The sequence below is a fragment of the Pholis gunnellus genome (genome assembly GCF_910591455.1).
Source record: "Pholis gunnellus genome assembly, chromosome: 20".
Taxonomy (NCBI): Eukaryota; Metazoa; Chordata; class Actinopteri; order Perciformes; family Pholidae; genus Pholis; species Pholis gunnellus.
In genome coordinates, this window is record NC_136547.1 from 18,984,300 (window position 1) to 19,012,161 (window position 27,862).

The 27,862-nt window shown below is 42.9% G+C and overlaps 1 protein-coding gene across 2 annotated transcripts; it reads left to right on the plus strand.

Moving 5' to 3' along the window:
• Positions 1–13,069: 13,069 nt before the first annotated feature.
• On the plus strand, positions 13,070–26,429 carry rnpc3 (RNA-binding region (RNP1, RRM) containing 3). Of its 2 annotated transcripts, none has more exons than XM_079180992.1 (16): positions 13,070–13,237; positions 13,790–13,946; positions 14,039–14,086; positions 14,195–14,304; positions 14,649–14,738; positions 16,505–16,616; positions 17,202–17,270; positions 18,071–18,213; positions 18,423–18,548; positions 18,908–19,050; positions 21,185–21,376; positions 22,691–22,785; positions 22,982–23,040; positions 23,691–23,823; positions 25,265–25,342; positions 26,345–26,429. In XM_079180992.1, the coding sequence occupies exons 1-15, from the start codon at positions 13,233–13,235 to the stop codon at positions 25,331–25,333; spliced, it is 1,551 nt and encodes a 516-aa protein (XP_079037118.1). In that variant the 5' UTR covers positions 13,070–13,232; the 3' UTR covers positions 25,334–25,342; positions 26,345–26,429. The 2 variants fall into 2 exon arrangements, with proteins under 2 accessions (XP_079037118.1, XP_079037117.1); XM_079180991.1 differs by lacking the exon at positions 26,345–26,429 and adding an exon at positions 25,496–25,783.
• The last annotated feature ends 1,433 nt before the right edge of the window (positions 26,430–27,862 follow it).

Sequence of the window (27,862 nt, forward strand, 5' to 3'; positions counted from 1 at the left end):
TTTTGCCTTTTGGTTTGATACTTTTTTGGCCCTTCAACCTAATTTAAAGAACCACTCTACATGTTGTGCTCATAAACCTCAGTCTGCCACAGTAACAGAAGTCTTACATGGCAATTTTTAGCCATAATATAAAAATGCAGTTCATGTGAAGTTGATGAGTGTTTGCAGAATGGCTGTGAGATATGTTCATGGACAGTTTGAGTGCCACACCAATATCCCTCCCTTATTAATGGAACAACATAATACCTACAGTGCAGCTCTGCTTCCAGCCAATAATGAAAAGCTGAAGGTAGAGCTGTATGTTCGCACCACCTGGTCGGGGCAGATTTTAAGTGAGCCCTCAGGACGAAAATGTAGATTTAGGAGTGTTGCATGACCTTGGTATTTTGAGGCTGCGGCTGAAAAAAAAAAAAAAGGACAGCAGACATATTCTGTAGCAAATCTACTGTACACCCTCTGTTGCACCATCCTTAGTACGGGTGGCAAGCTGAGAGTTAGAGGTCCACGCTGTGACTGTAATCTGTTGTGAAACTGATTTGGTATAGTTGGGCGCAAAAGAGAAGTTTAGTAAAAGTCTAAATGAGCGACGGTGGCCAGATGGTGGGTGTTGACTGCTACAGCGGTGAAGAAAGCAGGGAATCACCACGGCTGAATGGGAAGATAGAGCGGCGACTGTGAAGTGAGGGTTAGTGGCCTCAATTAGTTCTAGCTGAGCATATGTGTGTGTGTGTGTGTGTGCATGTGTGCGTGTGTGTGTGTGTGTGTGCACGCACATGTGTATTGGTGGTCTAGCACATTTGTAGAATAGCTATGAAACCCAATACACTCACATTTGATAAAAAACAGCAATAAGTCACAAACTGATGTTTGATTCAACAATGGAATACTGACTTGGATTAAGACTAAATCCCAGACACACACACTGCAATCATTAAGCATTGAACAGCCCTCGAAATAAATTGTTAAAAGACTCGGAATGCATGTAAATTAAAATCATAGACAAGATGATGTGTCGATAATGTGACAGTTAACTGGATAGTAATATGACACTTACAGTACAGCTATTGTGTTTACAGATGTACAGTCAGTTGCCAGTTTGTTCGGCTCAAACTGTTTGTTCGTTGGGTTGCAGTTTGTGTTGTTGTTGCACTGTATTTCGTTACACTGACAGATGTTTCTTTTCTTTTATCCACCCCATTTATATACATGAGGGTAGGCTGAATAACAGAAACTTCTCTATGTGGAATACAATACAGTTCAACAGCAACACAAACTACATCCTCTAAAATACCAAACAGTTGAATGTTAACCACCCTACCACACTAGATGCAAGGACATGTGACACCTCTAAGCAGCACACTGTTACCAATATAGAGCAGAGGTTTGCTCTTCTTAGCCAGCACTGACTAACATCTTCTTTCTCACATTTCCTGGTTTTCTCTGTGGGCAGTAGAAGTCAAGCCTCCTTCACAGAGCTCCTTTTCATATGTCTCCGTGTCTCCCTCCCACCCTGCAACTGAGTTGTTGAGAACTTGCCCTGTAACAGCATGCAGTGTGCACCCACAGGGGCGGCACTGAAATACCGTGGCCTCTAAATGGAAGCCCGTAGGACAGGGTTCACAGTCTGGCTGAGTGATGCATTGTAGGAGGTGAACTGTACGTCCCTATTCATATTACCAAATGACAGGGCGTGTGTGCTTTTCTAGGCATTTGATGTGGTGGAGTTTGGATTCACGTTTAAATGCAAGTCTGTCATTCTGTTACTGTTGTATTGCTTTTGATCGTATGGGAGCATATTAGCACTACCGAGCTTGTTTCTTTATCTCCTTAAGATCCTTGTTCCGGTACCCTCACATGACCCCCTCCGGTCATTGTTGCTTTTTCACACCATATATTATCTCCTGTGAAAGATTTTGAAAGATTCTGTCTGAACCAAAAGAGCAAAAAAGTACTAATTCGTACAACTGTATTCATACAAGTAGCCAAGATGCTGATATCCTTGCATTTGCAGTGTGTTTACATGCAAAGCAGAACCATTATGACTGTAGAACAGCTTGCTTGCCCAGCATATAGTATTTCTTTATGGAAATGCAAAATGCAATTAATGCACAATGTTAGAAAACTGAGAAGAATATCGTTTTTCAACAGTATGACTAAAAGACATGAGTACAAACTCTGAGTAGTCATAGCTGGTATTACATAGGCATGCATTAACATTCAAATCTGACGACCCTATTATATGAACAGCGCTAAGATGTGACACAAAAGGTGTTTCTATTCTAAGAATGAACACTGTAAATGTAATGTTCTGTTGAAAAACCTGTTGTTTTTGCAGCTGACTCTGGAGCATCCTAGACGCATTTTGAATGCACCAAACGTTTCCACGCAGTGTTGATGGATTTTTCGACAGAGAGTAAAAGCGACAGAGCATTCACTGTGACGGATCACCTTCTGTATGTCAGGCAGGTTACATGCTTCTGCAAGTTGGTGCACATACCACACAGTCATGACCGATGGTCCAAAGTCTCTGGTGCTGTTTTCAGTCATTTCAATTGTCGACAACATATTTGTAATGCGTTCTCCATTGGACTTTATGACGCCCTGTTTGACATCTGACCACTAAGGTAGGTTTGGTGAAGAGGTCACAACATCGCTCAAGACGAGTCGTGCAGCACTCACCTCCAGACAGAGCTGCCTGATCGGTGCTGCTTGTGCTTCTTTTACTCTGTCAGACTCTAACAAATTATCCAACGCAGCCCCCCCAAGGCAAGTCTTCAGTACAGACCCTCGGTGTTCAGGTATGCTGCGAAAAAGCATGTTCGGAAGAATAGAGAGGCAGGGAGGGTTTAGACAACATGTTTCAGCTTTTATCACTTTATCCATTAATAGCAGTTGGACCTGTGCATTTTCTTAGACCATTATCGATCCCATATCTTACAATATTTTACCATCAAATAACGTCTCATAACCCGTTAGTGCTTTAAAGGCTCCATTAAATAAATAATTGCTGGTACATGTAAACCAAATACGACTTACAGCAGCTTAAATGTGTATTACAAAGCACTAAGGATTCTATTTGACTTTCAGGAAAAACATTTTAATGAGTACTTTCCTTTTAGTCAAACAAACCATTTTCCAGGACTGGCACGGACCTTTTTCAATAATAGCCATATAACTCGTAATTGCAGAAAAAAAGAAACTATTTTAATTATGGCTGTGTGTATTTAGATGTGCCAGTGACCCTTATCTCAGCCAGCATGCCCAATACCAAGGCCCTGGGACACATACATGGAATACAGCTGTCGCTATTCATCATCATTGTTATTGGTTACACCTGCATTCAGGAGGCTAAAAATGTCTCTCATGGAAAAGTCCTGCTGTGCGTGCTAGCTGTGTTAGCCTCCTAACGCACCTAAATACTGTATAATGGAGACATTGTTATTAACACCTGTGTAAGTCAAAATGTCAGATATTAGAGACAAACTATTAGAGACAAACTTGCAAACGTGCAAGTAGAGTATAGTTTACAGAGGAACTTACTCAGTATTTCATTTTCTCTCGTCCTCGTCGTTTTCTTTTTATTTGTCTTTGAAGTACTGTCCACATCAAGCATCATATCTCTGTCACACACGCAGCTGTCCTTCATTGATGCTTGATTACATCCAGCATCTATTGACCAGCTGGTCTGACTGATGCTAATGGTTAAACTATAGAAAGATGAAAGACCATACTAATAGCAGCGATATTATGCCGTGTTAACTGTTTGCTCACCGCTCTGACCGTTGTTAACTGTCACAAAAGCAATTCCAGCAGTAAAAAATAATTTGAAACTAATCTTCATGGGATGGACCTGTTGTGACTGGATGCAAAAGTAAACAATTATTAAACAATCCTTAAAAATCAGCATTTATTGGCCAAGAACATGACAGCTCTGGTTGTAGATACTAACTATAAATGTGAAGTAAAGTGGCGTAAAAAGTACTATATTTACCTAATGTTTTTTGTAATTTTTGTACTTAATAAGTACAGTAAATGAGTAAATGTTTTTAGTTACATACCATTGACCACTTTATAGTGTCGTCATTGACTTACAAATGTTACTGAACTGAGAGCACATTAGCCCAGTGGCTGATTGGTTTCCCCGCTCTGGTTTTGAAGACACCATGCCCCCGTTTGGAGTAACACGTGCCTTCTATAATTAAGGAAGCAATGAGAGGTGGTAGAGACTAGCAGTCGAGACATGGGAAGTAACAGACATCTTAATTTCAGATTCGTACATCCTTCCCGCATTAGAATGATAGGACTGCGCTTAAATGTCCCTTTGACTGCTACCTCAGTGCTCTAAGAACCTCACCATACTACTTTGTGGATTGTGGATGTCACTGTAGGGTGCAGGTGGCTGCAGTAAAAAAGGTATTTGAAAGGAACATTTTCTAGCCTATTTGAGGCTTGGCAGCCAGGTTTAAAAGCCTAAAAAGAGAAATGATCCCATTAGGAGGAAAGACGATCACTGAAGCACCGCTGACTGTGAATCGTTGGTTTTTGACCTCGGTTGCGGCTGGAATCACTTAGAAATGTGAATGGCCTCCATATGTGCAGTCTTTTGATGGCAATGCCAATGCACTCTCAGCGGGTAAGCCTATATTATGCGGCCTGCTCGGATTATGTCACAGCAATGTGGAGTTTTTTCTTTAACTTCATTTTATTTCAGAGATCTTTCTTGCTTGATTCAAGATGAGCATGAAGGTGGTCAGTGTCCCCAAGAGATCCCAGTTGGAGAAACGGTTTCAAGATGATTTGAACTGCTGTGTTTGGCTGCTGTTACATGCATACAGCACCATGCTGTTAATAAGCTATCTCTCAGTTAAAACAACTTCAAAGGATCTATAATATCCCCAGATACATTTAGAAGTAGAAAGTAGAAACAGTGGAAGATTCCTGCTGCAGTGCAGCTGTGTGGCGCAGTCAAGCTCGGGGGAAGTAGCCGTGCGTTAGAGAGATAATGAAGTGTTTGGAGAGGGCATTCTGGCTGAGCCTGTGAGAGATCTCACTTGTTAGATTTAAGAGTTGAAACCAACACCAGATGAAAAGTTTCAAGGTGGGTATTTCTGGTGCTTACTTTCACTACAGGAGGCCAAAAATGCTCTGGAAACCAACTGACTGTATATCCATGAAGCATGAAATCACTACTTCTATTCAGAGATTGGTTATAAAATGTAATTTTTCAGCCGCGCTGGCAGCGTGGCTCTGGCCTGGGCATTTTCCGTCTGCCAGTCTGTCCACCACTTTCATACATCTTATTTTTCTGCGACCTGGCATCAGACGGGCCAGCAGAAGGCTGGGGTAGTGGAGTAGCCTCAGGTCCTAGCTGGGTTAGCTTAGCTTAGCTTAGCTTAGGGTTAGCTTCTCGACTCTCCTCCCTAGGGCGTTTTGGTGCGGCAGGTCTGGCTGAGGTCAGCCGTGGAGCAGTGATCTTCTCAAAGTCTGCTGCACTTGATCTAATCCCCCACGCTTCCTTTTCAATATATATATATATATATATATAGACAAAAATGTAGCGAAATTCATGGGAGCTACCGGCTGCAGCATGTACATGAGCCTCCGGTATCACTCATCATGTAACTCATCATGTAACTTTGACCCGGGGGCCATTACTCTGCAAATCCTTAGATTGTATCTCTCTGTGGTTGCTGCAGTTTTCAGTGTCCGGGTTCTGCAGACAGCATTCCTCGCATTCTGACCTCCCTTCACTCTCCTTCCAGAGTGGGTGACACCATGTTTGATCCCATGCACACTTTTTTACCTTTCCCCACCAAGCTTTCTCCTACGTGGCCAGGAAGAGAGCAGATAAAGTGAACTGGTTTAAGCCTGAGAGTGCGAGTCGCATTAACAGAGGGCCCTCATTATCATTAATCACAGAGAGCAGTGAAGGGCAGTAGCGTGTGCACTGGACAGATGTACATTATCTCTCCGGTTGAAAGTCGGTTTACGTGGAGGAATTTGGTGTTCAGTTTCACCTGTAGAATTTCAGATGATTGCTTTCTTGTCCCTCAGTTTCGGACGACGGTGATTGAAAACAGGATACAAGACTTTGAGTGCTGCTGCTTCTCTTTGCCTGACCGTGGTCGTCGACCTTTAGCGACCAAATGAAGCTTGAGGCGACGCCAGCTGTGACTGCATCTGACGCTCGCATCATTTCGGGATGTCCTGGTGTCAGGTCCATTTCATAAGCTGTTTTAATTTACGTTTGTGACATCATTGTTGTGTATGTTTTGTGCCTGTTTGGGTTGATGCTGAACCTGCATATCATGTAAACCTAACAGGCTGAACTTGGACATTTCCTCTACATCACCATCCTTCAAATGCTCGCTGGGAAGTGCTGATTAAACAGAGACGACCCAAATTTCATATTATTTCTGTCTTTAGACTCTTTAGACTTTAGCCTGATACGCACTATGTGCCATGATTATCAACCTGTGTGCTGTCCAGAATATGCTGCTCTAAGTATCCACACCACACCTCTCTTTTCTAAGCACTGTTTGGGTTTAAGGGCAAACAGAAATTATCTTTTATTCCTTCCAAGGGGCTCTTTCCATTGACAAAGAGTGTCCGTGCATACGTACCAGACGACATGCCTAACATGACTCTTGGAAACAGAATCGAACAATAACAACTATTGCATAAACAATATAATGACAATGAAATGATCAGCTTAGTACCAAAAACATGGCACATCTGTGGGCCACATGAATCTTCAATAATCTATACTTGATGGGTCATACCATAAATCTGTCTGCTGGATGGCTTTGTCATCACGAACACAATGCATTTATGCAAGACTTTAATGGTCTTATGTCAACAGCATGTCGTGTCTGTTGTTGAAATATAACTCATATGTGATTCTGTATGCATATAAGACAATTTAGCTTTGAAGACAATGTTGTAATGTTGTAGTCAGACTTGAGCACTTTAACTTAGCAGAAGAAGACGCCGGCACTATTAGTGGCTTATTCATACATATTAGTTGCTTTTAATGGTATTGTTAGCATCGATATGCACCGACCTCCGAACTCTGCCTTCGTTTTGATCTCACCTACACACCTGTAAAGTTTCGTGACTGCATCCTGCACATTTGCAACGCTATCGCAGTGACACAATCTGTCCACAGACAGACATATAAACACCAGGCAGGCATTAGTTCTTGCTATGATAGGTGATGATGACACAGACACAGACTCTCAAAGAGAAAACAGTACCAGCGTCGCCGTCACAGTAAATATGGAAACATAAAAATTGTTTTTAGGGATATCAAGGACAGAAGTTCTCGGTCTCCAGTCGGTCGCTCCACCACTTTGGTTCAGACTGAAATATCTCAACAACCTTTGGACATCTTACCATGTGATTGTCATAAATTGTAATGAAGGTGGACATTTATGGTTCAGAGTGAAATATCTATGCTGTGAAATTTCCTCTAGATAGTAAAGGAACCTGATTAGTGAATTGTACTGACTTGTAATTTCCTGACCTTTTGTCTCTTGCCATCATCGGGTCAAAATGTCCTTTTGCCGAATACTTTAGTTTAAGTAACTAAATACCTGCAAAACGAATGCCATTCCCATCGGCTTTAGCTGTTCTTTGTGTTTAATGCTGTTTGCATGGCAGCGCGCTAAATTAAGAAGGTGAACCTGGAAAAATATGATCTATTACACATCAGCATGTTACCATTGTCACTGTGAGCTGTGGCGTGGCTGTAGGCTCTTGTTCAAACATATGTGCAGCTAATTTTCCAATGGACCTCCAAGATGGTTGCTGGAAGATTTGTGATGCAACTGTCAAGCTTCCATTGACGTGACCAGTAACTGTATGTGTGGCTCTGTCCGGGGTCTAGAAAGGGAGAGAAGTGAAGTCTGGAAACCAGTCACAGTTACAGTCACCGGCATTCCACACCAATCTGAGAGATGGGCTTTGTCAAACACACACACACACACACACATGCACAGTGTTATAAAAGACTGACAGGAAGACGGATTTGGGCTATATTCATAGTTTCTTTTCTTACCCTCACATCTGTCCGTTCAATGTGAAGCTGGAGCCAGAAGCAACTTAGCTTAGCTTAGCATCAAGACTGAAAACACTAGTCCAGCTCTGTCCGAAGGTAACAAAATCCTCCTGTACCGGCACAGTTAAAGCTCACTAATGAACCCGATACATGTGTTTGTTAAACAATACAAACCAACGAGTAAACACAAAGCATTTTTGTGTTTTACACGAGGATTATGTGTGTGGGGACTATTTCTTGGCCCGGGCTTTAGATGCAGTCGTTAAGAAAATACAGAATTCTTGAGATGCAAATGCTCAAACTAAAAGATCCCAGTAAGCCCAGGCTTGTTTTCCAGTGAAATAAACCAAGTCTTGTATGTAGCATATTTGCAGAGGCACAATGGGGGCGTGATATGCTCAGGACCTAAGTTTTTCAATGCAGTTTCCATGCAGGCTGGAAATACACACTATCCCACCACAGAGGCCCCTGCTGCCCCCATTCATTGCCCCGACCATGAAAGAGTCCATTTAAAGCCTCAGAGGCTGGACATGACCTGAGTTTACTGTCTAGGCTGTGTTAGCCTTCCCTCTGAGCCCAGTCAGGGAATACACAGGCCATGTAGACCTGATGAGGACTGTAGGACCCTGTTGAAGGTGCAGAGCCTGAGAGATTATCTAAACCTCTGTATGACTACACACTTTGTTCCTTAAACACCCAGTATTATTTTGTGTATATTATTTTGTGTTCAAATATGTCTCAGGCTCAGGACAATAATGATCTTCCGAAAGTATTTATATAGTTTTTTTTAACTGAGTAAATCCCTCAAATTTGAAAACTGGATTGGACTGGACAGGATGTGGAGTATTTATGTGGGCAACCTAAGAGAGGAGAGGAAATACTGGAGAGTTATAGGTAGAAGTTTGAGTGTTGACCTTATTTCTAAGGCAGCCATTTTGAACAACCAGGTGCAAAACCGTGTCTGGAAATCTCACCATCAGTATAAAAGTAGTGTTACGCCAACACATACCTAAGCACATTCATTTATAACAGAATTATAATGTTGAGATTTTGTTTTCCTTTATTTAATCTTCTCATTTGTTCCACATTCTATTGGCCTGAAAGTTGCGAAAAGAAGTTGCTTCACCTGGAAGGTGAAACACAAGCAGAGTTCAAATGATCTCTCCCAGGTCCAACTTCCTGTCCTGGTTCCTCAACCAACCAGTAGGAGACAATAATAATACAGTGACATAGGAAGATCCTCACCTGCAAGTCATAATCATATAAAAAACACCTTGGTTTTTGGTGGTCACCATCTTGGATTTTGGCCATCGACCATCTTGGATTTTGCTACCATCAGTGACAAGCTAGGGTGGAGCTAAATAGCTACAACCCAACACTAAGCAAGGCATTTTTAAGTGACACTTTCATGAAATGACAACACACTTTGAAACAGTTGAAGTTAAGAAGAAAACTCATTCTACAGTAATCTGACCAAATCAAAACGATTCGTAGTTTCAGCTGATTGGTCATTGAAAACATATTTGTGAATATTTTTAGTTGTGACATTTTTAAACAAGCCAGCATGTTTCACACATTTTCCGATTGTTTATATCTGCTGTATTTCATGACTTTCATGAGCATGTTAAGCTGCTTAATGCAATGTTGTTATATTAACGAAGGGGCAAACCCACAGAAAGATTTCACCTCATTCAGCAGTTCCTCAAGGCTCTAAAGAGCATTTTAGCATCTTTTACTTCATTGTTTTGTTTTTGCACCCCACAACTTTAGCATTATGTTTTTGGTTCACTCTCTATCTGCTGCCATCATCAGTTTCACTTTCAGCAGCAGGCAGTTATTTCTTAACATAAAAGCTCTGAGATAGAGCCAGATATGTTCATCAGGAGTTGGTGCAGTCCAAAACAGAGCTTAAAGGAGAGTGACATGCGGACTTAACATTGGCCTCGTGGACACAAACACGACTCCAGATCAATGCTACTGTGGCTGGTTGTCTGCTGGATGTGTAATTAGGCCCCTATAATGTGATGATGTTTCAATGTTGTGATCAAACCCCCCAAGTGGCATAAAAATGAATCCGGTTTAAGCATAACAATGTTACAAAAGATCTGCTGGTCATAGAATGTTGTCACTGGGAACAATTCAAACATATGTGCACACTGTTTGAACGTGTGTGTTCCTGAAAGTGCAGTGCCACCAAAGATGGGGAATAAATTAGAAGAAATAGGACTCATATTCACACCGATTGCCACCTGAGTGCAGCTTGTTGTTTTATTTATTGTTTGCTAACCTTTCTCCAATAAACGTTTCTAATGAAATATCAAGAAAGCTGTTATAAGACACTGGAATAAGTCATTGACTCTGTAGATATTAAGCATCTCTAAATGAGAGCATCAGCAGCTCAATGATTACAAACACAAACATCAATATTCATTCTGGCGACTGCTTAGTGCTTAATAATGTCTCTCTGACAGAATCATTACCTCAGCTCGCCTGCAGAGGCAGTGCAGTCACTTCTTCTGACTTTTTGCCACCTGAAACTGCACTTTTTCAATTTCTACACTTCTGTATTCCTGTACTCCAACCCCTTTGCCTTCAGCTCTTTCAATGGACTGATATATGGGCATTTTATTAAGAATAATATCTAGAGCTGTCATTGGCAACCTCCTCTGGTCTGGCTGACATCATGTTCTTCATAAAAGTCATCACATTTGAAGCTTTTATTGGTACTAAATATCAGCTATCTACAGCTTTATCCCCCAAAATACTACAGTTAGGCCAACTGATACAGACTGAGTCCGACTCAAGTTGTCCCCCCCCAGCCACCACATTCACAATCAGCATCTCTCTCTCTCTCTCTCTCTCTCTCTCTCTCTCTCTCTCTCTCTCTCTCTCTCTCTCTCTCTCTCTCTCTCTCTTTTCCTCTCCCTCAGTCTGACGCATTACGTCGGAGGGAGGAAGGAGGATCGAGTGTCTACCGTTCCTCCCATCACCTGTGAAATTTCAGAGCCAGGCCACGGTGAAAGGGGGTATTGTGTCCCCCTGATGAGGAATGCCCTTGCGTCTCTCCTCAAAGAAAGGGCTTCATTTGGCCAGGAATTTGGAGGCATCTCGAGAAGTGTAGGGAGAGATTTTCTCGGGGGTGGGGATGGGAAGCTGAAGGCCTTCACGAGCCTGGTCAGGAGAAGGACAGGCCTTCCCTAGCTGGTACCCGATCTCTGTGATACTGATGGAGTTGCATTGGCTCAACAGAAACCTCTGGGGTAGAGGTGGAAATGTTTCCCCTTTGTGATCCCTTTAAATCTCTATCTATGATTAATGAACTATCTAACCATTTTCATGTCTAAGAAAGGTCAAGTAAAATGGACGTTCATATTAGTCTTAAAACATGATACAATATGTGAACAGATTGAAGTTGAAGAGGGGAGCTAAGTAATACTTTGAAACGTCACACCCACAACTGCTGCAGCAGCTGTTCTTTCATATGGAAAGCCTGACACCTGCTGGTGAAAGACGACAACTAAACTTAATGTGCAGGGCTGGTTATTGCTGTTACACTATTATTACATGGTGCAGAGCTTTATATTGCGTCACAGTCTGCTTTGTAGATGTTATTTACTAGGGCTGTCACAATATCAGATTTTCACTCTATGATTATCAGGGCAAACATAATTCACAATAATGATATTATCGGGATAACTATAGACAATTTTTACAAAATAATAATATGTTATGCTAGCATAAAATAATGTTTGCTGTCAAATACATCTTTGTTTATTGTACGTCTCGTCTCTTTTTTCAGGAAATAAATTACATTCAGAATAGTGAGGTAGAGTGAGGTAGAGAGAGAGTCTGTAACCAGAACTGTAGAAAAGACGTGCTGGATTATTAACTTGACAATTATATGTGTATTATTAACATGATATTAATATTTCATTGTTTAACTGTTACAAGTTAATCTGTGTGAGTGTAATACGAGCAGCTTATCGGTACTTGTAGTTCGGCACGTCAGACACCAGACCCTGGATTTCACAGCAGTCCCTTCGAGAGTCTCCTAACTTATGATACTGCTGTTTTTTGGAAAGTATTACATGATACATGACTTTATAGTGTTTGATAACTAAGTATACATCAACAATACAGATACAGTTGACATAACTGATCATAACTATGAATGTTCTTATTGAAACCTAAATAATATTGATAATACTTTATATTAATAACTAATTATTTAAGCTAGAGGGTTATCTTTAATGGGTTTTTTTAGTCTTTAACTTTATTTTTGTTTCTAACATTGACCACTGGAAGGCAGGCTTGCACTATTTTACATTGCAACTACACAGGGCTATGTGCGCATTCTCAACCTGCAACACTGCCTCCATTTTTTCCCTCCATTTTTATCAAGCAATACTGATATACAAAAAAACATTTTAACAACAATGTGGTTGACACATTGCAACACATGTTCAAGGTATATGAGCTTCTATCTAAATCAAAATTGAATAGCCTGATAGTAAAAGGACCAGTATTATAATACTCAGACACAGTTAAAATATTGGGTAACCTTTTGACATTTTGGTATACATGTATTTCTATTTATCTTTGATATGACGAACGAGGCCTACATGAGTAAATTTAAAGAGCAGAGCTGTGGACTCTGTATTGAAATTCCAAGTGTAATATGCCCTTTATATCAAGGCTGACATAAGGAAACGTGTTTATATTTGACTCGGCAGTCTCATTTAATTCTTCGGTACAAATGCAATTTGAAGATACGTTCAGTGACCAGAAGTCCCCATTGTAACTATCACTATTAAAAGCAGCCTTGCTTCAATGTGTGGAGTGTTTGGGAAAACTTCGTTAGTCCCCGATCACACGCGCTATAGCGATCCAATGTTACGGGATCGCACAATACTCCAGACCAGAAGGTGGCATTGCTGTTTGTCGTCCGCCCGAAATCACCGTAGAAGAAGAAGAAGAAGAAGAAGAAGAAGAGGCAGGCGGAAGTGGATATGTTTACTGGCTGCAGCCGCATCAGGCTTGTAATGTAGCGTTGTGTCGTCAAAGATGTCTCTTTTGCTTTGAATTACTTGCTGAAACATTACCTGAATATACTAGTGGCTGCATCTAATGTCTTGGAATCATAAGGGGATTCACAGTTGGCCTCGGCAAAGTAATGAGGTAAAGTCAACCTGGGGGCTTGCTGCACGTTAGCTTCGCTCACATGTAGCACCGAAGCTAAGGTTAGAGCTAGTCCTGTGTAGCACGGGGCTGTGTTCAAAGAAATGAAATTTAACTTGCTGATCGAAAAATGTAACAATACACGTTAGTAGATAGAAATATATGATGATTGACAAGAAAACCAATTAACTAAATTCACGTTTTCAATTGTAAGAATTACACATTACACTTGTAATTTAGCTTCTGAAAGATGTTTGCAATATGTTGTCCTCATTCATGTGAGGGCTAAACGACACAGTACCACCAAATGAGTTTCAGGTTAGCTTCAGTGGTTACTGCAGGATTGTTGAAGTACTGTTCAGGTCACTTTTTTATTTATATATATATATATATATATATATATATATATATATATATATATATATATATATATATACTGTAATATTATGTCAGTAGTCATTAAAACTGAGAAAAACGAAGGCGCCCAACGGACTGGTCTGTACTGTCACTGTTTTGTCTAACTGTAGCATCTCTCTGCCTGCTGTTCTGCAGGGAAATGGACAACAACGAGGACCTGGTCCCAACACACGTCAATAAAACACTGCTCATCCGCCACCTGCCAGCCGAGCTCCGACGGGATGAGAAAGAGGACCTCTTGAAGTATTTTGGAGCCGAGTCGGTCAGGGTCTTCTCAAACACGGGTCGTTTGGTAGGTCGTGCCTCACTGACAACAAAGCTTTGTGTCTTGACATTCATTTGAGTCGCTGTCCTTTTTCTGAGCGCGCCTTTCCATCTCCACAGAAACATGCGGCCTTTGCGACCTTTAGAAGCGAGAGGTCGGCAGCAAAAGTGAGTTCTTTATGTAGTGTTTGTAGTCGTGTGACATTTGAGGAAGCCTCGCTTGTGTAAAGTTAGAGTTTAAAGTGAATCTCGTTGTATCATTGCATCTGTTTTTAGGCTCTCAGCAGGCTCCATCAGTTAGACGTCCTTGATCATACGCTCGTTGCGGAGTTTGCAAAAGGCCAAGATCATGTGACGGTATTAAAGGACCCACCGGTGTCAAACAGGTAAGTTGCTTGATTTATATGGATATGGATTTATATGTTGGTTTCGGTCGTGTGGTCTTAAGATCCTGTTGTAAGCCCCACAGACCGGAAATGATTTCCCCAAATGTGGATTTTTATTTATAAGTTGGCAAATATCAACTTTGACCAGACTCAAAATTGGAGAAAGTTCAATTTGAACTGAAATCTCCACCCAGTGCTTGATTGAAACTCACTCAGTCTTCGTGTGAACACATTCTCAGCACCCAGCTAAATTAAAATAAGTAGCATTAAAACATTCATCGCATGATCGCGGGTGAAAGCCACAGTTGAATCCTTTTTGTAACGTGTGTACTTTTCTTCTCCAGTGGTAAACATGTCAAGAAAGAGCAGAGGAAACAGGAGACCAAGCAGCCAAACATTCCCCTCATAGAGACCGGCGTTGCGCCGAGCCTCGGGTGAGTGTTGAATGCATGTCTACAAACTGTTGTTAGCGAATCTCGATGTAGTCGGAGATGATTTCTGAAATTCTAATTGAGATGAGGCGCTCCGTTCTCATGGTGTGTTGTAAATCGGTCTGAAATGATGACGTTGAACCGCTTCAGTTTTACTCCGCAGGTTTAGTGTGTCACTCTCTCGTGCCTTACACTCACGACATCATGTGGAGCTCTGGTGTTTGTTCTCGCTCTGTCTTGTGAGGTTAAAACTAAATGATCATATTACGTTCTGCAGCATCAGGCCCCCATGACCAAGGCGTTACCCATCCAAAGGATACTATGTACAATTAGATATGCACGCGTGACACGCGCTGTCCAAACCCGGCGTCCGTCGGTCTGTGTGTGTGCGCAGGCTAGCTGACAATAAACCTGGACGAGCGTCTGAGAGCAATAGTCAGGAGCTGTCGGCGGCCTTGTGTCCAATTAGACGGTCCGGCCGCCGTTGAGCGCCTGACAGGCCGTCTGTCCTGCCAGTTGGTGGCACCAGGTGGTCTTCGACAGGTCTCGCTCCAACACTGCCAGTTTATCCCGCCGTGTGCTGAAATGTAATCTGGATCAGCCAGTAGTGTTCACCACCTCCTGATGTGATGCGGTTTGGTTCCGTACATTTCTTTATTTATCGTGTGTGGCTGCAGGTGAAGTACTGCGAAGAGACATTTTCTTTCTGACGAAGGTTAAACTCTGGGATGAACACAGCAGCGTAGTTTGATGTCTGACTGCATTTCATTTCATTAATGAATGAATGAATGAAACAAAAATCCTTTCTCATAGAAAATGAATTGAGAATTTGTCAATGAATACAATAACCGGACAGGAACGTAGTTAATCCAGTGATCAAATGAATTCAAAAATCATATAAAAATCCAATATGAAGTCTTCCTCATTGTAACATTGCCCACAACAGCCCAATCCTAATACAAGCTACATCCAAACGTTTAGCAGTTAGACGCAAATTCCTCAAAAACTAATTTATGGAGACGTTGATAATTCACTGAACAAAATGAACGAGCTTCTTGACAGACCAGGACATTAGCATAATGTTAGGAAAAATAACACATAACTACACATTTGATTTTAAAACACTGCACCATTTTAAAAAACAAATAATAATGTCATTTTCTAAACCGTGGTGTTGAATGAGACGCACTACGACTGTTACTACAGCTGAGACTAAAGTCTAACATCATACATTTAAAATGTTTTATATTTCTTTCATTTAGTTTTTTTTTTTAAATGTCTTCACTTTTCTTTTCATTAATTGTACTGACATGTTCGTTTTCACCTTGCAGTAAACGTTATCAGATGGATATGAATTTAGGCTGCTCTCGCTGTTTTCCTCAGTCCCAGCAGAACCGCTAACAGATTTCTTTGTGGCAGATTAAACAACAAACACTTGAAGTCTTAGTTTATTGGGCCTCAGAGTCTCTGGGCTTCTAGAAGTTATTATTACACGAGGACCAGCTCTGGTGCTGACATGGCACGCTGTGGTCCCAATGTCCCTTAATGGCCGGGGTTCATATTTGTGCTTGTCATCTAAAGAATGAGCTAGCTAGCTAACGCTCACCGGCTGGACCACATATTCATGCGTCTCCATTATTTTGACACATTTTGTGAGTTGTTAAGTGAGTGAGGGGGGGGGGGGTATTGTATTTTAGGCAGCCAGTTGCAGCCGCAGAGTTTCCTTTTAAGTCATTTTGTCTTTTCCTCTCGCTCTCTCTCTCCCACAGGTTGACATTTCAATCGAATCCAACTCTGAAATATTTATACCCACCACCTTCTAATGGCATTCTGACAAACATTTCACATGTCCTCATGAGTGTGCCAAAGTTTTATGTTCAAGTGAGTATATACTGCTTCTCATTTTACCTGCACATCTTTGATATGCACATGTGTACCAAATAAAAGCAAATGTGACAACATTTCTAACCTTCAGATTCCCATTTTAGATGGAAATATGAATATCGCAGAGGTTTTTGAACTCCATCCAGCCTCTTAAAAGATCAAACGGCAAACATTTGCCTTCTAAATTTCAATTTAGGGAGCAAGTATTAATAATAAACCATAAGTGGGAGGCATGAGTTATAGGTTTAACATTTCCCTGGGAGCCGTGCTGCCTGGCTTTCCCCCATGCTGCTGCTCCTCGCGTCGGCGTCTTGGTGGTGCTAGTGTGTCGCAGAGAAGCCGCCTCCGTGCTCAGCCCCACCGCCGCTATCTCACTCCAGCCTCGATCTCACCTTGATCCTCGTATTTTAAATGAAAATGCAAAAGTCTCGCAATCTGTTTTACATATGGAGCCCCGAGTTCCCGGCTGCCTGTTTTGAGAGCAGCAGTATATTTATATTACCAGCTCACCACCCATCTTTTGGTATGAATCTTTAGATACAGCCGTCACCGCTCTAATGCTCTCATCTCCCAATTATGCAGGTGCTGCATCTGATGAACAAGATGAATTTACCGTGTCCGTTTGGCCCGGTCTCTGCCAGGCCCCCCATGGTAAGCTCGTGTACATTGGATAAAGAGGAATAGCTTGTAGATGGTTTGTGCGTTGTTATAAAGAGGCCATTATATAAATGTGTTGGAGGGGACGTGTCCAGGGATAGCAACTCGACTACCGAGGTTAACCAGCTTCAGAGGACCCTCAGCCATCAGGGGCTTATTGATTAAGTCTCTCTCTCTCTCTGGGTTTTTGGTGACTCGAGCAGCTATTCATTGCCCCAAAGACCACTTCAGGGCCTCCGACCATCTTTTACTTTTACTGAAATCAGTGCAGATGTTGTGAGAGTGGAATTAAAATGTTCCTTAGTGCGTACGCAGAAGCACATGTGTGAGCGTTGTGTAAGTACGTGGAAACGCCCCGAGTACTGAAGGCAGACTGTCTGTCTCGCAAATGTATAAATCTGAAATATTGCCTTTGGCTCTTAGAAATTATGACAGTCATTTTCACTATTTTCCATCATTTCATGAAGCAAAAGATTAATTTAGGAAGTAATCATCAGATTAATCGATAATGTTACAGCTCCACTAACTACACCGCTTAGCACAGTCGGCTTTTATTATTGGTGGGGGGGGAATATTTGAGCACTTTGCATAAGTCTGAAAATATTGTGGTTCAGTTTAAGCCTCGTATAATCGATCACCCCTGCTGTGATAATAAACATGTAGCCTTCCATGCCTTTCATACTTGTATCACTCCTCCTACCTGAGCAAAGACTGCACTCCTGAAGTCCGTCAGTTGAACCCAGAGGCATTTGCGATCTAAGCCAGCTTGTTTTTTTTTCCCCCGTTTCCTGCAGTTTGAGCTCCTGCCTCCCGCACCGCCCATGCCAATGCCTCCTCCCTTCCCTCCCGACTACCCGCCTTTACCGGAGGAGGAGATGGAGCTGTCCAGCGGAGAGGAATCCGAGTACGAGAGCGGGGACGACGAAGACAAAGAGAGGTGGGCAGCAGTAGTTAAGAGAGGACTCATCTCTGCGTTAAAACATCTTCTCGAGTCATTTTGTTTTGCATTGCCGCTGCCGTCCGACGCAGTGTGTTAATGTGTCATTCACAAGTAACGTTTCTAGAAGAGAAATGCCTTTAAACTTCTTCTTTTTTTGTCCACGGTAGACATTTCCTCCCTTATTCTCTCTCTTTGCTTTATCCCAGGATTGTTCGTCTGATGGGCCTGGTCAACCAAGCATGCAAGAGACCCCTGAGACCAAAAACTGCTTCAAAGAGAAAGAAGCCCAAGATCAAGGATCTACTCTATGCTCCCAAACCAGACTCTCAGAGGTACACCAAGGCACTCGTGCATGTCACAGTCCTCGTGCATAGACGGTATTCTTAGGCAGCTAAAACAAAAAAAAAAGGATGGAAAACCTCCAGACAATAGTCCTCATAAAGACAGCCTTTTGTGGCTCATTTGACAGTATTGTTTCAAGCACACGCTCCCTTAATGACAGACCACAAGCTCTGTTTCTAAACTATACACACACCCCAGTGTCTCCGGGCTGCGTGCTTGTGGAATGGGGGAAGTGTCTGTGGTCGACCAGAACAAAATAAGCCATCCCTGAAGCCTCTCCGGAGCCAGGTTTATTGGGGCTCCTGTTTTAGAGGCTGCTGTTGAGGGGATTGTCTCTGCTTGTCCTCAGTGCTCCGGTGCTGCAGCCCTCCGATGTGTTTGAGCAGCCCCACCCCGCCGGCCAGAGGAAAATCGAATTCCACATCTCGGTTCCGGAGGCGGCGGCCGTAGTGGAAGGAAGTGGGCCCGGTCAGCCTGACGACGAAGGCGGAGGTAAGGGCGCTGCCGCTACGCAGCCTGTTGATTTCTTTTCAGTTTTTTAAAATTATTAATTTATTAATCATTTCGTGACTGAGAAGAACTTCCATCACAATGTCCCAGAGCCCACGGGGATGTCTTTGAAGTTCTTGCTTGGTCTGACCAACAGTTCTAAACCCCAAAATACTCACGATGATAAAAAGCAGCAAATAATTTAACATTTAAGAAGCTTGAATTATTTTTTTGTTCCAATTCATTTTAGCACTAATCATGATTTACAGTTTTCCTTTAGTTTCTATGACGTCACTTTGCTGGACTTCATCCATAGGTAATGTCAAGTCAATGGGATCATTGATCAGTGTTTGTAATGACTTTAATAGATAGATTAAAGTCTTTAACTTACAATTAATCTCATTCACCCGAGTGGGATTATCTCAATAAATCCATCAATCACTTTCTATTTATTGTCGTAAAAACAGTGAAAATTGCTCATTGCAAATGGAATCGGCTGACTGACTAAAGGATTAGTCTGCTGGTCGTCCAGCTTTCATGTCCTTTAATATCCACCCGTTCCCGTCTCTTATCTGTTATTGATGACCGGCGTCTTGGGAGGGAACTTGGTGCCGGTGCGCATTAGGCTAAATTGTACACGCCACCTTTTAATGTGGACGTCCAATCAGCGGAGGAGCGGCCCGTCGCTGAGATGAGAATAGCTGGTCCGACAGTACATAAGAAAAGTGCACCGCCTTCTGTCTTCGGAGGAAGAAAGGCACCATAAGGATTTGATTATTCCCATACATCATGTTTATTATCGCATAGAAGCAGGAGGTGGTTTGATACTCATAAGTTAAAGCCCTTACCACGGAGCCAAGTGTTGCACAGCGGTATATCACAGCAGAAAGCTTTTTTTACCATTATCTGTATGAGAAAATGTCATTGGGGGGCACAGTCTGTGTTACTTGTCAGCTGTGCGGCTCCCTGTTTGCCTTATCGGCCCTCTTCTCCTCCTCTCTGGCTACAACTTCACTCCCCGGCACAAGCCCCTGAGAAGTAAAATAGATCTCAAAGTCAAACACAAAAGATTTCCTAAAGGCGGGGGAAAGATAAACTATGACAGGTGGCTTTTTGGATTAGTCTTGTTTTGGGAAAGGTGTGTGTGTGTGTGGGGGGGGGGGGGGGGGGGGGGGGGGGGGGGGGGTGATCCGATAAACAAGCTATTTAAATGGAAAGGGGAGTGTGTGTGTGTGTGTGTGTGTGTGTGTGTGAGGGGGGGAGACACACAGACAGATAAGGAGGAGGATAATTTTGAAAGCAGTGATCTAGTTCTCTGCCGAGAGTGTATCAGAAAAGCTCCCCAGCACTTCTTGCTCCAGTACACACACACACACACACACACACACACACACACACACACACACACACACACACACCTTATGACGAGATTTCTTTGCCCCTCCTCAGATTTGTACAGGCTCACTGCTCTTAGTAATTCCATCTACAACGTACGTGTGTGTGTGTGTGTGTGTGTGTGTGTGTGTGTGTGATCCTTCCCCGCTGCTTTTCTAACTCATGTTTACGAAACAGGAATGGGTTTTGATTTGATTACAGTTCTTTATTTGACAAAGACTGAATGTGCTTCCGCTTCACTCCTGAGACCTTCGTCTTTAGCCGCGTCCGATTCAACTACAGCGTTATTTCTAGCAAAAGACGACGTTCACCACGTTAACCCCCCCGACGAAGAAATCCCTGTTTTCAACTGGGCCAGTTTGTGATGAGGCCACGTTTTAAACAATCAACATGTTAAACTGATTTCGACCCGGAGGATTTGCATCCGCTCTCCCATCCTGAGCGTGTTTGAGTTCCTGAAGACGATAAACATTGTGGAAGTGATTACTTCACCATCTGCTGTTGTGAGACACTTTGAAAACTTCCATCTGTGTTTGTGCTGTAGGGAGAGCGGCCGCTTCCTTGTTTCGTGTCATAAAGCAGCACGGCAACGCTGCGTGTGCATCCAACTTAGTGACACGTAAATACGGGGAGACCGCTTAGCCGCTGCCAGCGGCGTCGCCGAAACGAATACAGCGACAACTTGACGAGTCGGTTTGTGAATGTGCTGCATTTAGTTCAACCTCCTTTGTGTGCCCCGCAGAAGCGGATGAGAGGGAGCTCACCCCCGGCGGCGGCAGCAGCCAGGCGGAGGCGGAGGCGGAGGGCTTCGGGAAGCTTTACCCCAGCGCACAGGCGTCCCAACAGCAGGAGGAGCACAGCGACGACGAGCAGGACCTCCCCTCAGACGTCATCTCCAGGAAGGAGCTGGAGAAAGGACGGCTGTCAAGAGACGGTAAACACGAAGGGGAGGCTCTGGGTGCTTTTATTTACTCCAACCATACAAGACTTGGATGTGATGGGAAGTGATAACCAACAGCACTGATCTTAAACCGCTGATTAGAGACAGGAAGTCAATAAACTAGACCGTAGACTTGAAAACCTTGAATATCAGGACAGAATACATGTTGCAGCTTAAGGTGTTAAGCGATAACAATGGTAATCCATGACATTTCTCTTTCTTCATGTCAGCAAATGTTTTTTAATGATGCTGCCGTAAACCAACAGCGGCCGTATCAATTAGCATTTCCCTCTCAGAAACACTGCTCTGTGTAGAAGTGATGCGAGACGAATGGAAGCAGCAGCAGCAGCTCTGTTTGAAATGCATATTAGAGAGATTTGGCTGTTGGCGAGAGCGGCGAGAGCGGCGAGAGCGGCGAGAGCGGCGAGAGCGGCGAGAGCGGCGAGAGCCACGGTGGCTGAACAAAGAAAAGAGAAGCACAAACTGCAGAGAATCAAACTTGACAAAAGAAACTGAGATCCATCGAGAGGAAGACCAGCTAAAAAGTTTAACATCGGCATTACACTTTCTAAGATGACAATCACCCCACGATGATGTAGAATAGATGTTTGGTCTGCTGCTGGTGGTTAGCGGCCGTCTCAGCCCAACGCTGAAATGTGAAACATCAAAGATTACTTGTCACCGAAAAACAATTCAGGCCATATTCAGACAAAATCACAAAGGGAAGTGGAGTAATGTTCTCCAGTAAGTGAAGATATTCCATCTCTTTAAATGCAAACATTTGCAACGGTTGACATCAATATTCTCCGTACGTTGGAAACATATTTATTTATTATTATTGCGATTTACATTTGCAGCTTTGCGAAATCAAATCCTGCTTGAATGGAGCTTTGGCTCTTATAGTCTCTGAAACCTTTCACCACCTGAATCTCTTAACTTATTTCTATAATGTAAATCTAATCTAGCGATGATCTGAGAGTCAAGTTTAAGAGTAATTCTTAGTTCTTCCTCAACCGACTCAGCGCTCTGCTCGGGCATGTTTTCCGTTCCAATAGCTGAAATATGATTCGTCCGAGTCCTTTCTGAAATGCAGCGGCTGCTCGGTGCTGGGATCAAACATGCAATCGCTGCGTTAATGTCTCCGCTCCTCAATCCACTCCGTCTTAAATAAAACATTTAGTGGAGGGTATTGAGTTGCAACGACTTTGAGTTTACCTTTATGTTTGTACGGGCAGCTCTGTGATGATCCTTTGTACCTGTATTTTTGAAATGCGCCTTCTTTTCTTCTTCTCTCCTTTTTTAAAACAGAGATAAAAAGGATGTCTGTGTTTAAACACTATGAGCCGGGTGAGCCTACCTGCAGACTGTACGTGAAGAACATCGCAAAGCAAGTGGAAGAGAAAGTAGGTCCTTTTATAGCACTTGACCCACTTTGGTTCACTGGATACGATGCTCATTCTGGAGTTTTCACGTATTGCTTTAGATCCTTATATGTCATCAGATGTCATTCTTTATGTTTCCGTACTTCTGCAGAATCGACGATGCATCCGTATTCATTTATCGACTATTTTTCCTGATACTTCATCATTTGTCTTCCAGGACCTAAAGTACATCTACGGGAGATACGTCAACCCTTCGTCAGAGGCCGAGAGAAACATGTACGTGACCCGACCAGAGCAGACGCGTCCTCTTCACTCAACTTCTTTATCGACGCGGCTCGCGTGTCGCTTCGCCACCGTCCAAATCTTCATGAGCTATTCTCGACTCCGGCAATTTGTCACTTTCCTCTGAGAGTTTTTAGTAATTCATGCTGACTGTGTGTTGTGTTATTAATAAGCACCTAACCTGACATAGGGAGCACGAGGGACATTTGATGTTTGCGCATCAGCAGTACTTCAAATGAATATTCCACCTGAGTCATCAAACCGAGCTCATGTTATGTAGAAGACTCTGAACACAGATGTAGGTGATGAACAGGACGGTGCAGCTTTGGTAACCCATCTTTTTACTGTTCGAGGGTTACTGCAGACCAAATCTTAGATGTCCTGAAACAAATTTAACAGTGTTCACCATTGTTGCTTTTCTTAGGCTGCAAATCAGTAAAAAAAAACAATTGGTTGGAATAGAAACCGGCAGCCTCTCTGGTCTCAGGGACACGCGATTGACAGCCGCTGTTTTATACATTCACAGCAGCAGATCATATTTTCTGATTGCCTCTCATACTGAATAGCTACAGTATAATGTCGACTCTGCCGGGCTGTAAGCTCGGAGTGATAATGATGTCTTGGTTTTTTTTTTTTTTCCTCAGGTTTGACGTTGTGTTGATGAAGGATGGGCGGATGAAAGGACAGGCCTTCGTGGGACTCCCCAGTGAGCAGAGTGCAGAGAAAGCCCTGCGGGAAACCAACGGATACGTTCTCTACGACAAGCCCCTCGTCGTCGTATCCTTTTACCGCCTTCTCGCAAGATGAAACAAGATCTTATCAGGAGGGGAAATCCAGGCTTAAAAGCTGTAGACCTGGTGTATACGATGCACTGAACACAGGCAAAGGGCCGGTTAAGGAGGTGGTGTGTGTGTGTGTGTGTGTGTTGAATATTAGGTGGACGCCTCCCATCACAGATGTGTTGGCCCTCCAAAGGGCGAGGACTCATTTCCTGGCAGCCCTGAACCCGCCACCTGCTCTTCCTCGGCTCCGCACCGATAATTGCACATCAACCTTTGAACTTGTCTAATGGAACAAGGCTATTGATTTTTGACGGGTGTCTTAATGTGCATTCCCATAACCAATTAGCTTGGCGACGGCATGTTAGTCTTCCAGTTCAAAGAATGAACAGCAAGAGTCTGCAACGTCATTTATTTGGAGACGTTTGTCCTCCGTGTAGTCGCTATGCGGCCGGTCAGGCGACAGTTGTCATTTAGTCACCGTTCAGCCATTAACGACGTGGTGAAGCAAGCTTTACGATTTGCTTTGCTAACGGCCCTTTTTTACGTTTGTTTCTCAAAATATACCGTTCCAAGTGTGCTCAAAGGGGTAACAAATAGAACTCAACGCGTGTTATAAGGTAGACTTGGATTGTTTCTAAAGGGTTTTATTCTATTTGGAGCGTGAAAGAGTCGAGTAAGGTTCATTTGGGTGCAGATGTCTTTTTAAGCAGTCATAGGCGGAGGACAGCCGGTCCCAGTTTAGAGTCCCTATAATGATTTTTTCAGTGCTAGCTAGAGACCGCAGCACGACACTTGCCAGAGAATCCTCAAACAGCCTGCTGCAAAAATAAGGGAGCTGAAAGAAGAAGAAGAAACCTGCATGAAGTGCTTGTCGTTTAAAGGGTGAGGTCTAGCGCTGCAGTGACAGCCTTTCACACATCTGGCTCCTCCCCTTTTATTTCATCCCTCACTGGGCTCAGCAGAGAAGGTGACCCGGCCTCTTTTAAAGGTCCGTCTTTTGGCCAGTAGTCTTCTGGCATTTCTACGCACACACAGCCGCGACCTTTTAATCAAATTAAATTCATACGAGGTGGCAAGTGTCTCGAGGAAGAGGGGTCCCCTGTGGCTTCAAGCTGCTGCATACAAACACGATTTGTATACGAATATTAAATATAAGTCTGATTATCAGTCTGTGAACTTTGGCTTTGCAGTGAGGTTGGGGTTCTGGTGTGTATCATCATCTGTGGGGCTATTATTAGAGGTTACTAACGGGACCAGATGAAGGAGCCGATCTGTTGCCCGTGTAGGATTATGGTTTTCATGTGCTTCCCTTACTTAAGAGAAGCTGAACGGTCTGGTCTGATGAAGAAGACGCTTCATCAGGAGAGAGTAAACCTTTTTACCCGTTTTTAATGAAAATGTTTGCAGCCCCACAGACCTTAACTGTGAACTCGCAGCAATTCGCCCGATCTGCCAAACCAAAAGAAGACAACACGGTCACCAAGAGAGGACCAAAGCATCGATGAACTCAGCAGGTGAGTGAGAGGCTGCAGCATCTGCGAAGAGAGAATGTTCTAATGAAAGCCATGGTGTCATCTGTTCTGTGTGTGTATATCTAGAACAAGCCTCATTACTCTTGTAACGGTGTTTTTCTTTTTACGTTTGTGTTTACACTTTATTTATTCAAGATGCCAAGGCTTGATATTGTGGCCCAGCAGAACCATTTGTATCCTTATTCTGGCATATCCTTTGGAAGAACAAAAAGCAAAGACAATGGGGGCAGTTTATTTGTAGTTATTGTGGCACAATTGGAACTTGAAACAGCCTGGCTTGTAGTCTAAATTTAAAAAGACTGACTGCCGTGCTTTGTTTCTGTCGTCTATTGTCCTTTACAGTATGTGTGCTCTGAAACACTTAAAGTGTAGACTCTGTAAATGTGCTATTTTGGAGTTTCAAACGTCTCTTTACATTTCTCTCTACCTTGTTTGACTGATTTTCAGGTGATGGTCGTCAGATGTCATCTTCGTCTTTTCTTACTAAATAAAAAAAAGCTATTTTATTAAGATCACTTTTGTCGTGTTTTCTGTCGACCACAGCTTCAGACATGTGTCACCATTTTGTGGGGGAATCGCTTCAGCCATTAATCACTGATAATCTTTAGCCCCAAACTGAAAGTCCTGACCGCAGAGCGAACACGTCCCGGGGAGGGTACAGGGCCTCGCAAAGCTATTCAGGATTCACCTGTTCTGTTGCATTACAACCAGGAAGTAATGTGCAAAAATTCCAAACTGGAAAATGCTATGAAGCCATTAATTTAGCTCTTGTGCTGCCAATCACCCTCAAAAGTCACATAATTGGTTAAATTGAGTCCACCTGTGTGCAATCTAACTGTCGCATGGTATAACGGAGCAACGTTCAATCCATTAGTACACAACAGACACACCAAACCTGCCAAGAGGGGACCAAAGTTTGTTTCACCTAACCAATTTTGACTATTTTGTTTAGGCCTATTACATAAAAATCCATTTTATTTCCAGGTTGTATTGCAATAAAACCAGGGGTGAATGCTTCTGCGAGGCGGAGACTGGCTCTGCAGCAGACGGTCGGCTGTCAACATGGGGGAGAAACCACAGTCCTGAAGAGACGACAGACACACCGCGGTCTGTGAGAAATTGCCGGGACCGCGTTAGCTTACCTTTTACGGTCCCTGACTGGCCCCATCAGTGTGATTATTGAGAGTAAAGCTTTGGAGGGTGAACTTCTCCCCCTCAGCAGCCCATCATAACTGAAGATTTGGAAATCCAATTGGTTTTTGGCCTCTTTTTGGTGTAAGCAATACTGTGAGTGTACTGGGTACGTGTCAATCACAGCTAAATTAAAGTTTGTGCTGTCTGATCTTTGAGACGTCGGGTGAGGGGGAAACATGAAATTATTGTGGTGAACGGCTGGCCGAGTGTGGTCTGGTTTGACAGAAATGTGAGCGTCAGAGAACCTACAGTATGCTGGGATGTGTTTTCTATAAGAGGATGGATGGAGCTGGCTAGTACACATATAAAAACACACACACACACACATTAAATGTTTTATAGAAGGATAACGGGCCAGGCTGATTTAACAGCTTGGTGTCCAGTTGTTACTAAATTCTCAAGTGATGGTAACATTGGCCTTTTCTCCTGGTTCACTTTATTTTAGTTGATTCAGTCAAGTGTTGTTTGGCACTCGCTAGCTAATGCTGTTCTATATTAAAAAAAGAAAAACATTTAAAACTGATTGTTTAAATGAAAATGTAATATTGCATTTAAAGTAGTGCTTAGGGTCTTAGTGTTCAATGAAGACAGACAAAAACCCAACTTTAGTTTCATTTCAACGGCAATTTAAAGATTTTCACAAATGTGATGTCTAATGATTTATATGAATCATAACGGTCTCTGAACCTCATGTCCCCCCAAACCAAACGGACTGCTCCATTTAGAATCTCCTTTCAGAATATGTGAACGTCATAACTGCCCTGAAATAATTCAGATAGCAGCTCTGATACCACCAGCGATTTCAATGAAGTGACGAAGCTGGTGCTCCGTGGCGAACCAGGAATATCATCGCCGCCATGTGGCCTTTGGTGTTAGCGTGTCCCTGTTCAGATTTGACAGTAAAGGGGTTTAATAGAAAGTTGGTCTCCTTTAGAAGAAGGCCCATTGCACTGTAATAACCTCCATGTAATGGAGAAGAATTCTACCACCAGTTGTTTACATGTTTAAAATTGTGCAAATCTATCAATGCAAAGCCCCCGCTGCTGTCCCCTACCAATCAGCAATCAACAATGCGTAATCCACGACGCTGAATGACCCTGTGTCGGGTGATACAGCGCAGGCAATTTGCGTGACACGCTGTCGCCATGTTTCATCAGATCTCCCCTTTATGTGGGGGCGTAGCGATTGTAGCCACCAGCTGATTGAACAGGACTGTAATTGGCACATGTAACAATGGCGGGTTAATTGGGTGCGATTCTCATATCCTCCAGAGACGTAATCGCCATAATTAAAACAATTATCTTTGCC

Excerpts from the sequence above, each read along its gene's own strand:
- rnpc3 (XM_079180992.1), top strand. Across the intron at positions 13,947-14,038 it reads TCTCAAACACGGGTCGTTTG|AAACATGCGGCCTTTGCGAC; the intron begins GTAGGTCGTGCC and ends CCATCTCCACAG. Across the intron at positions 18,549-18,907 it reads CCCAAACCAGACTCTCAGAG|TGCTCCGGTGCTGCAGCCCT; the intron begins GTACACCAAGGC and ends GCTTGTCCTCAG.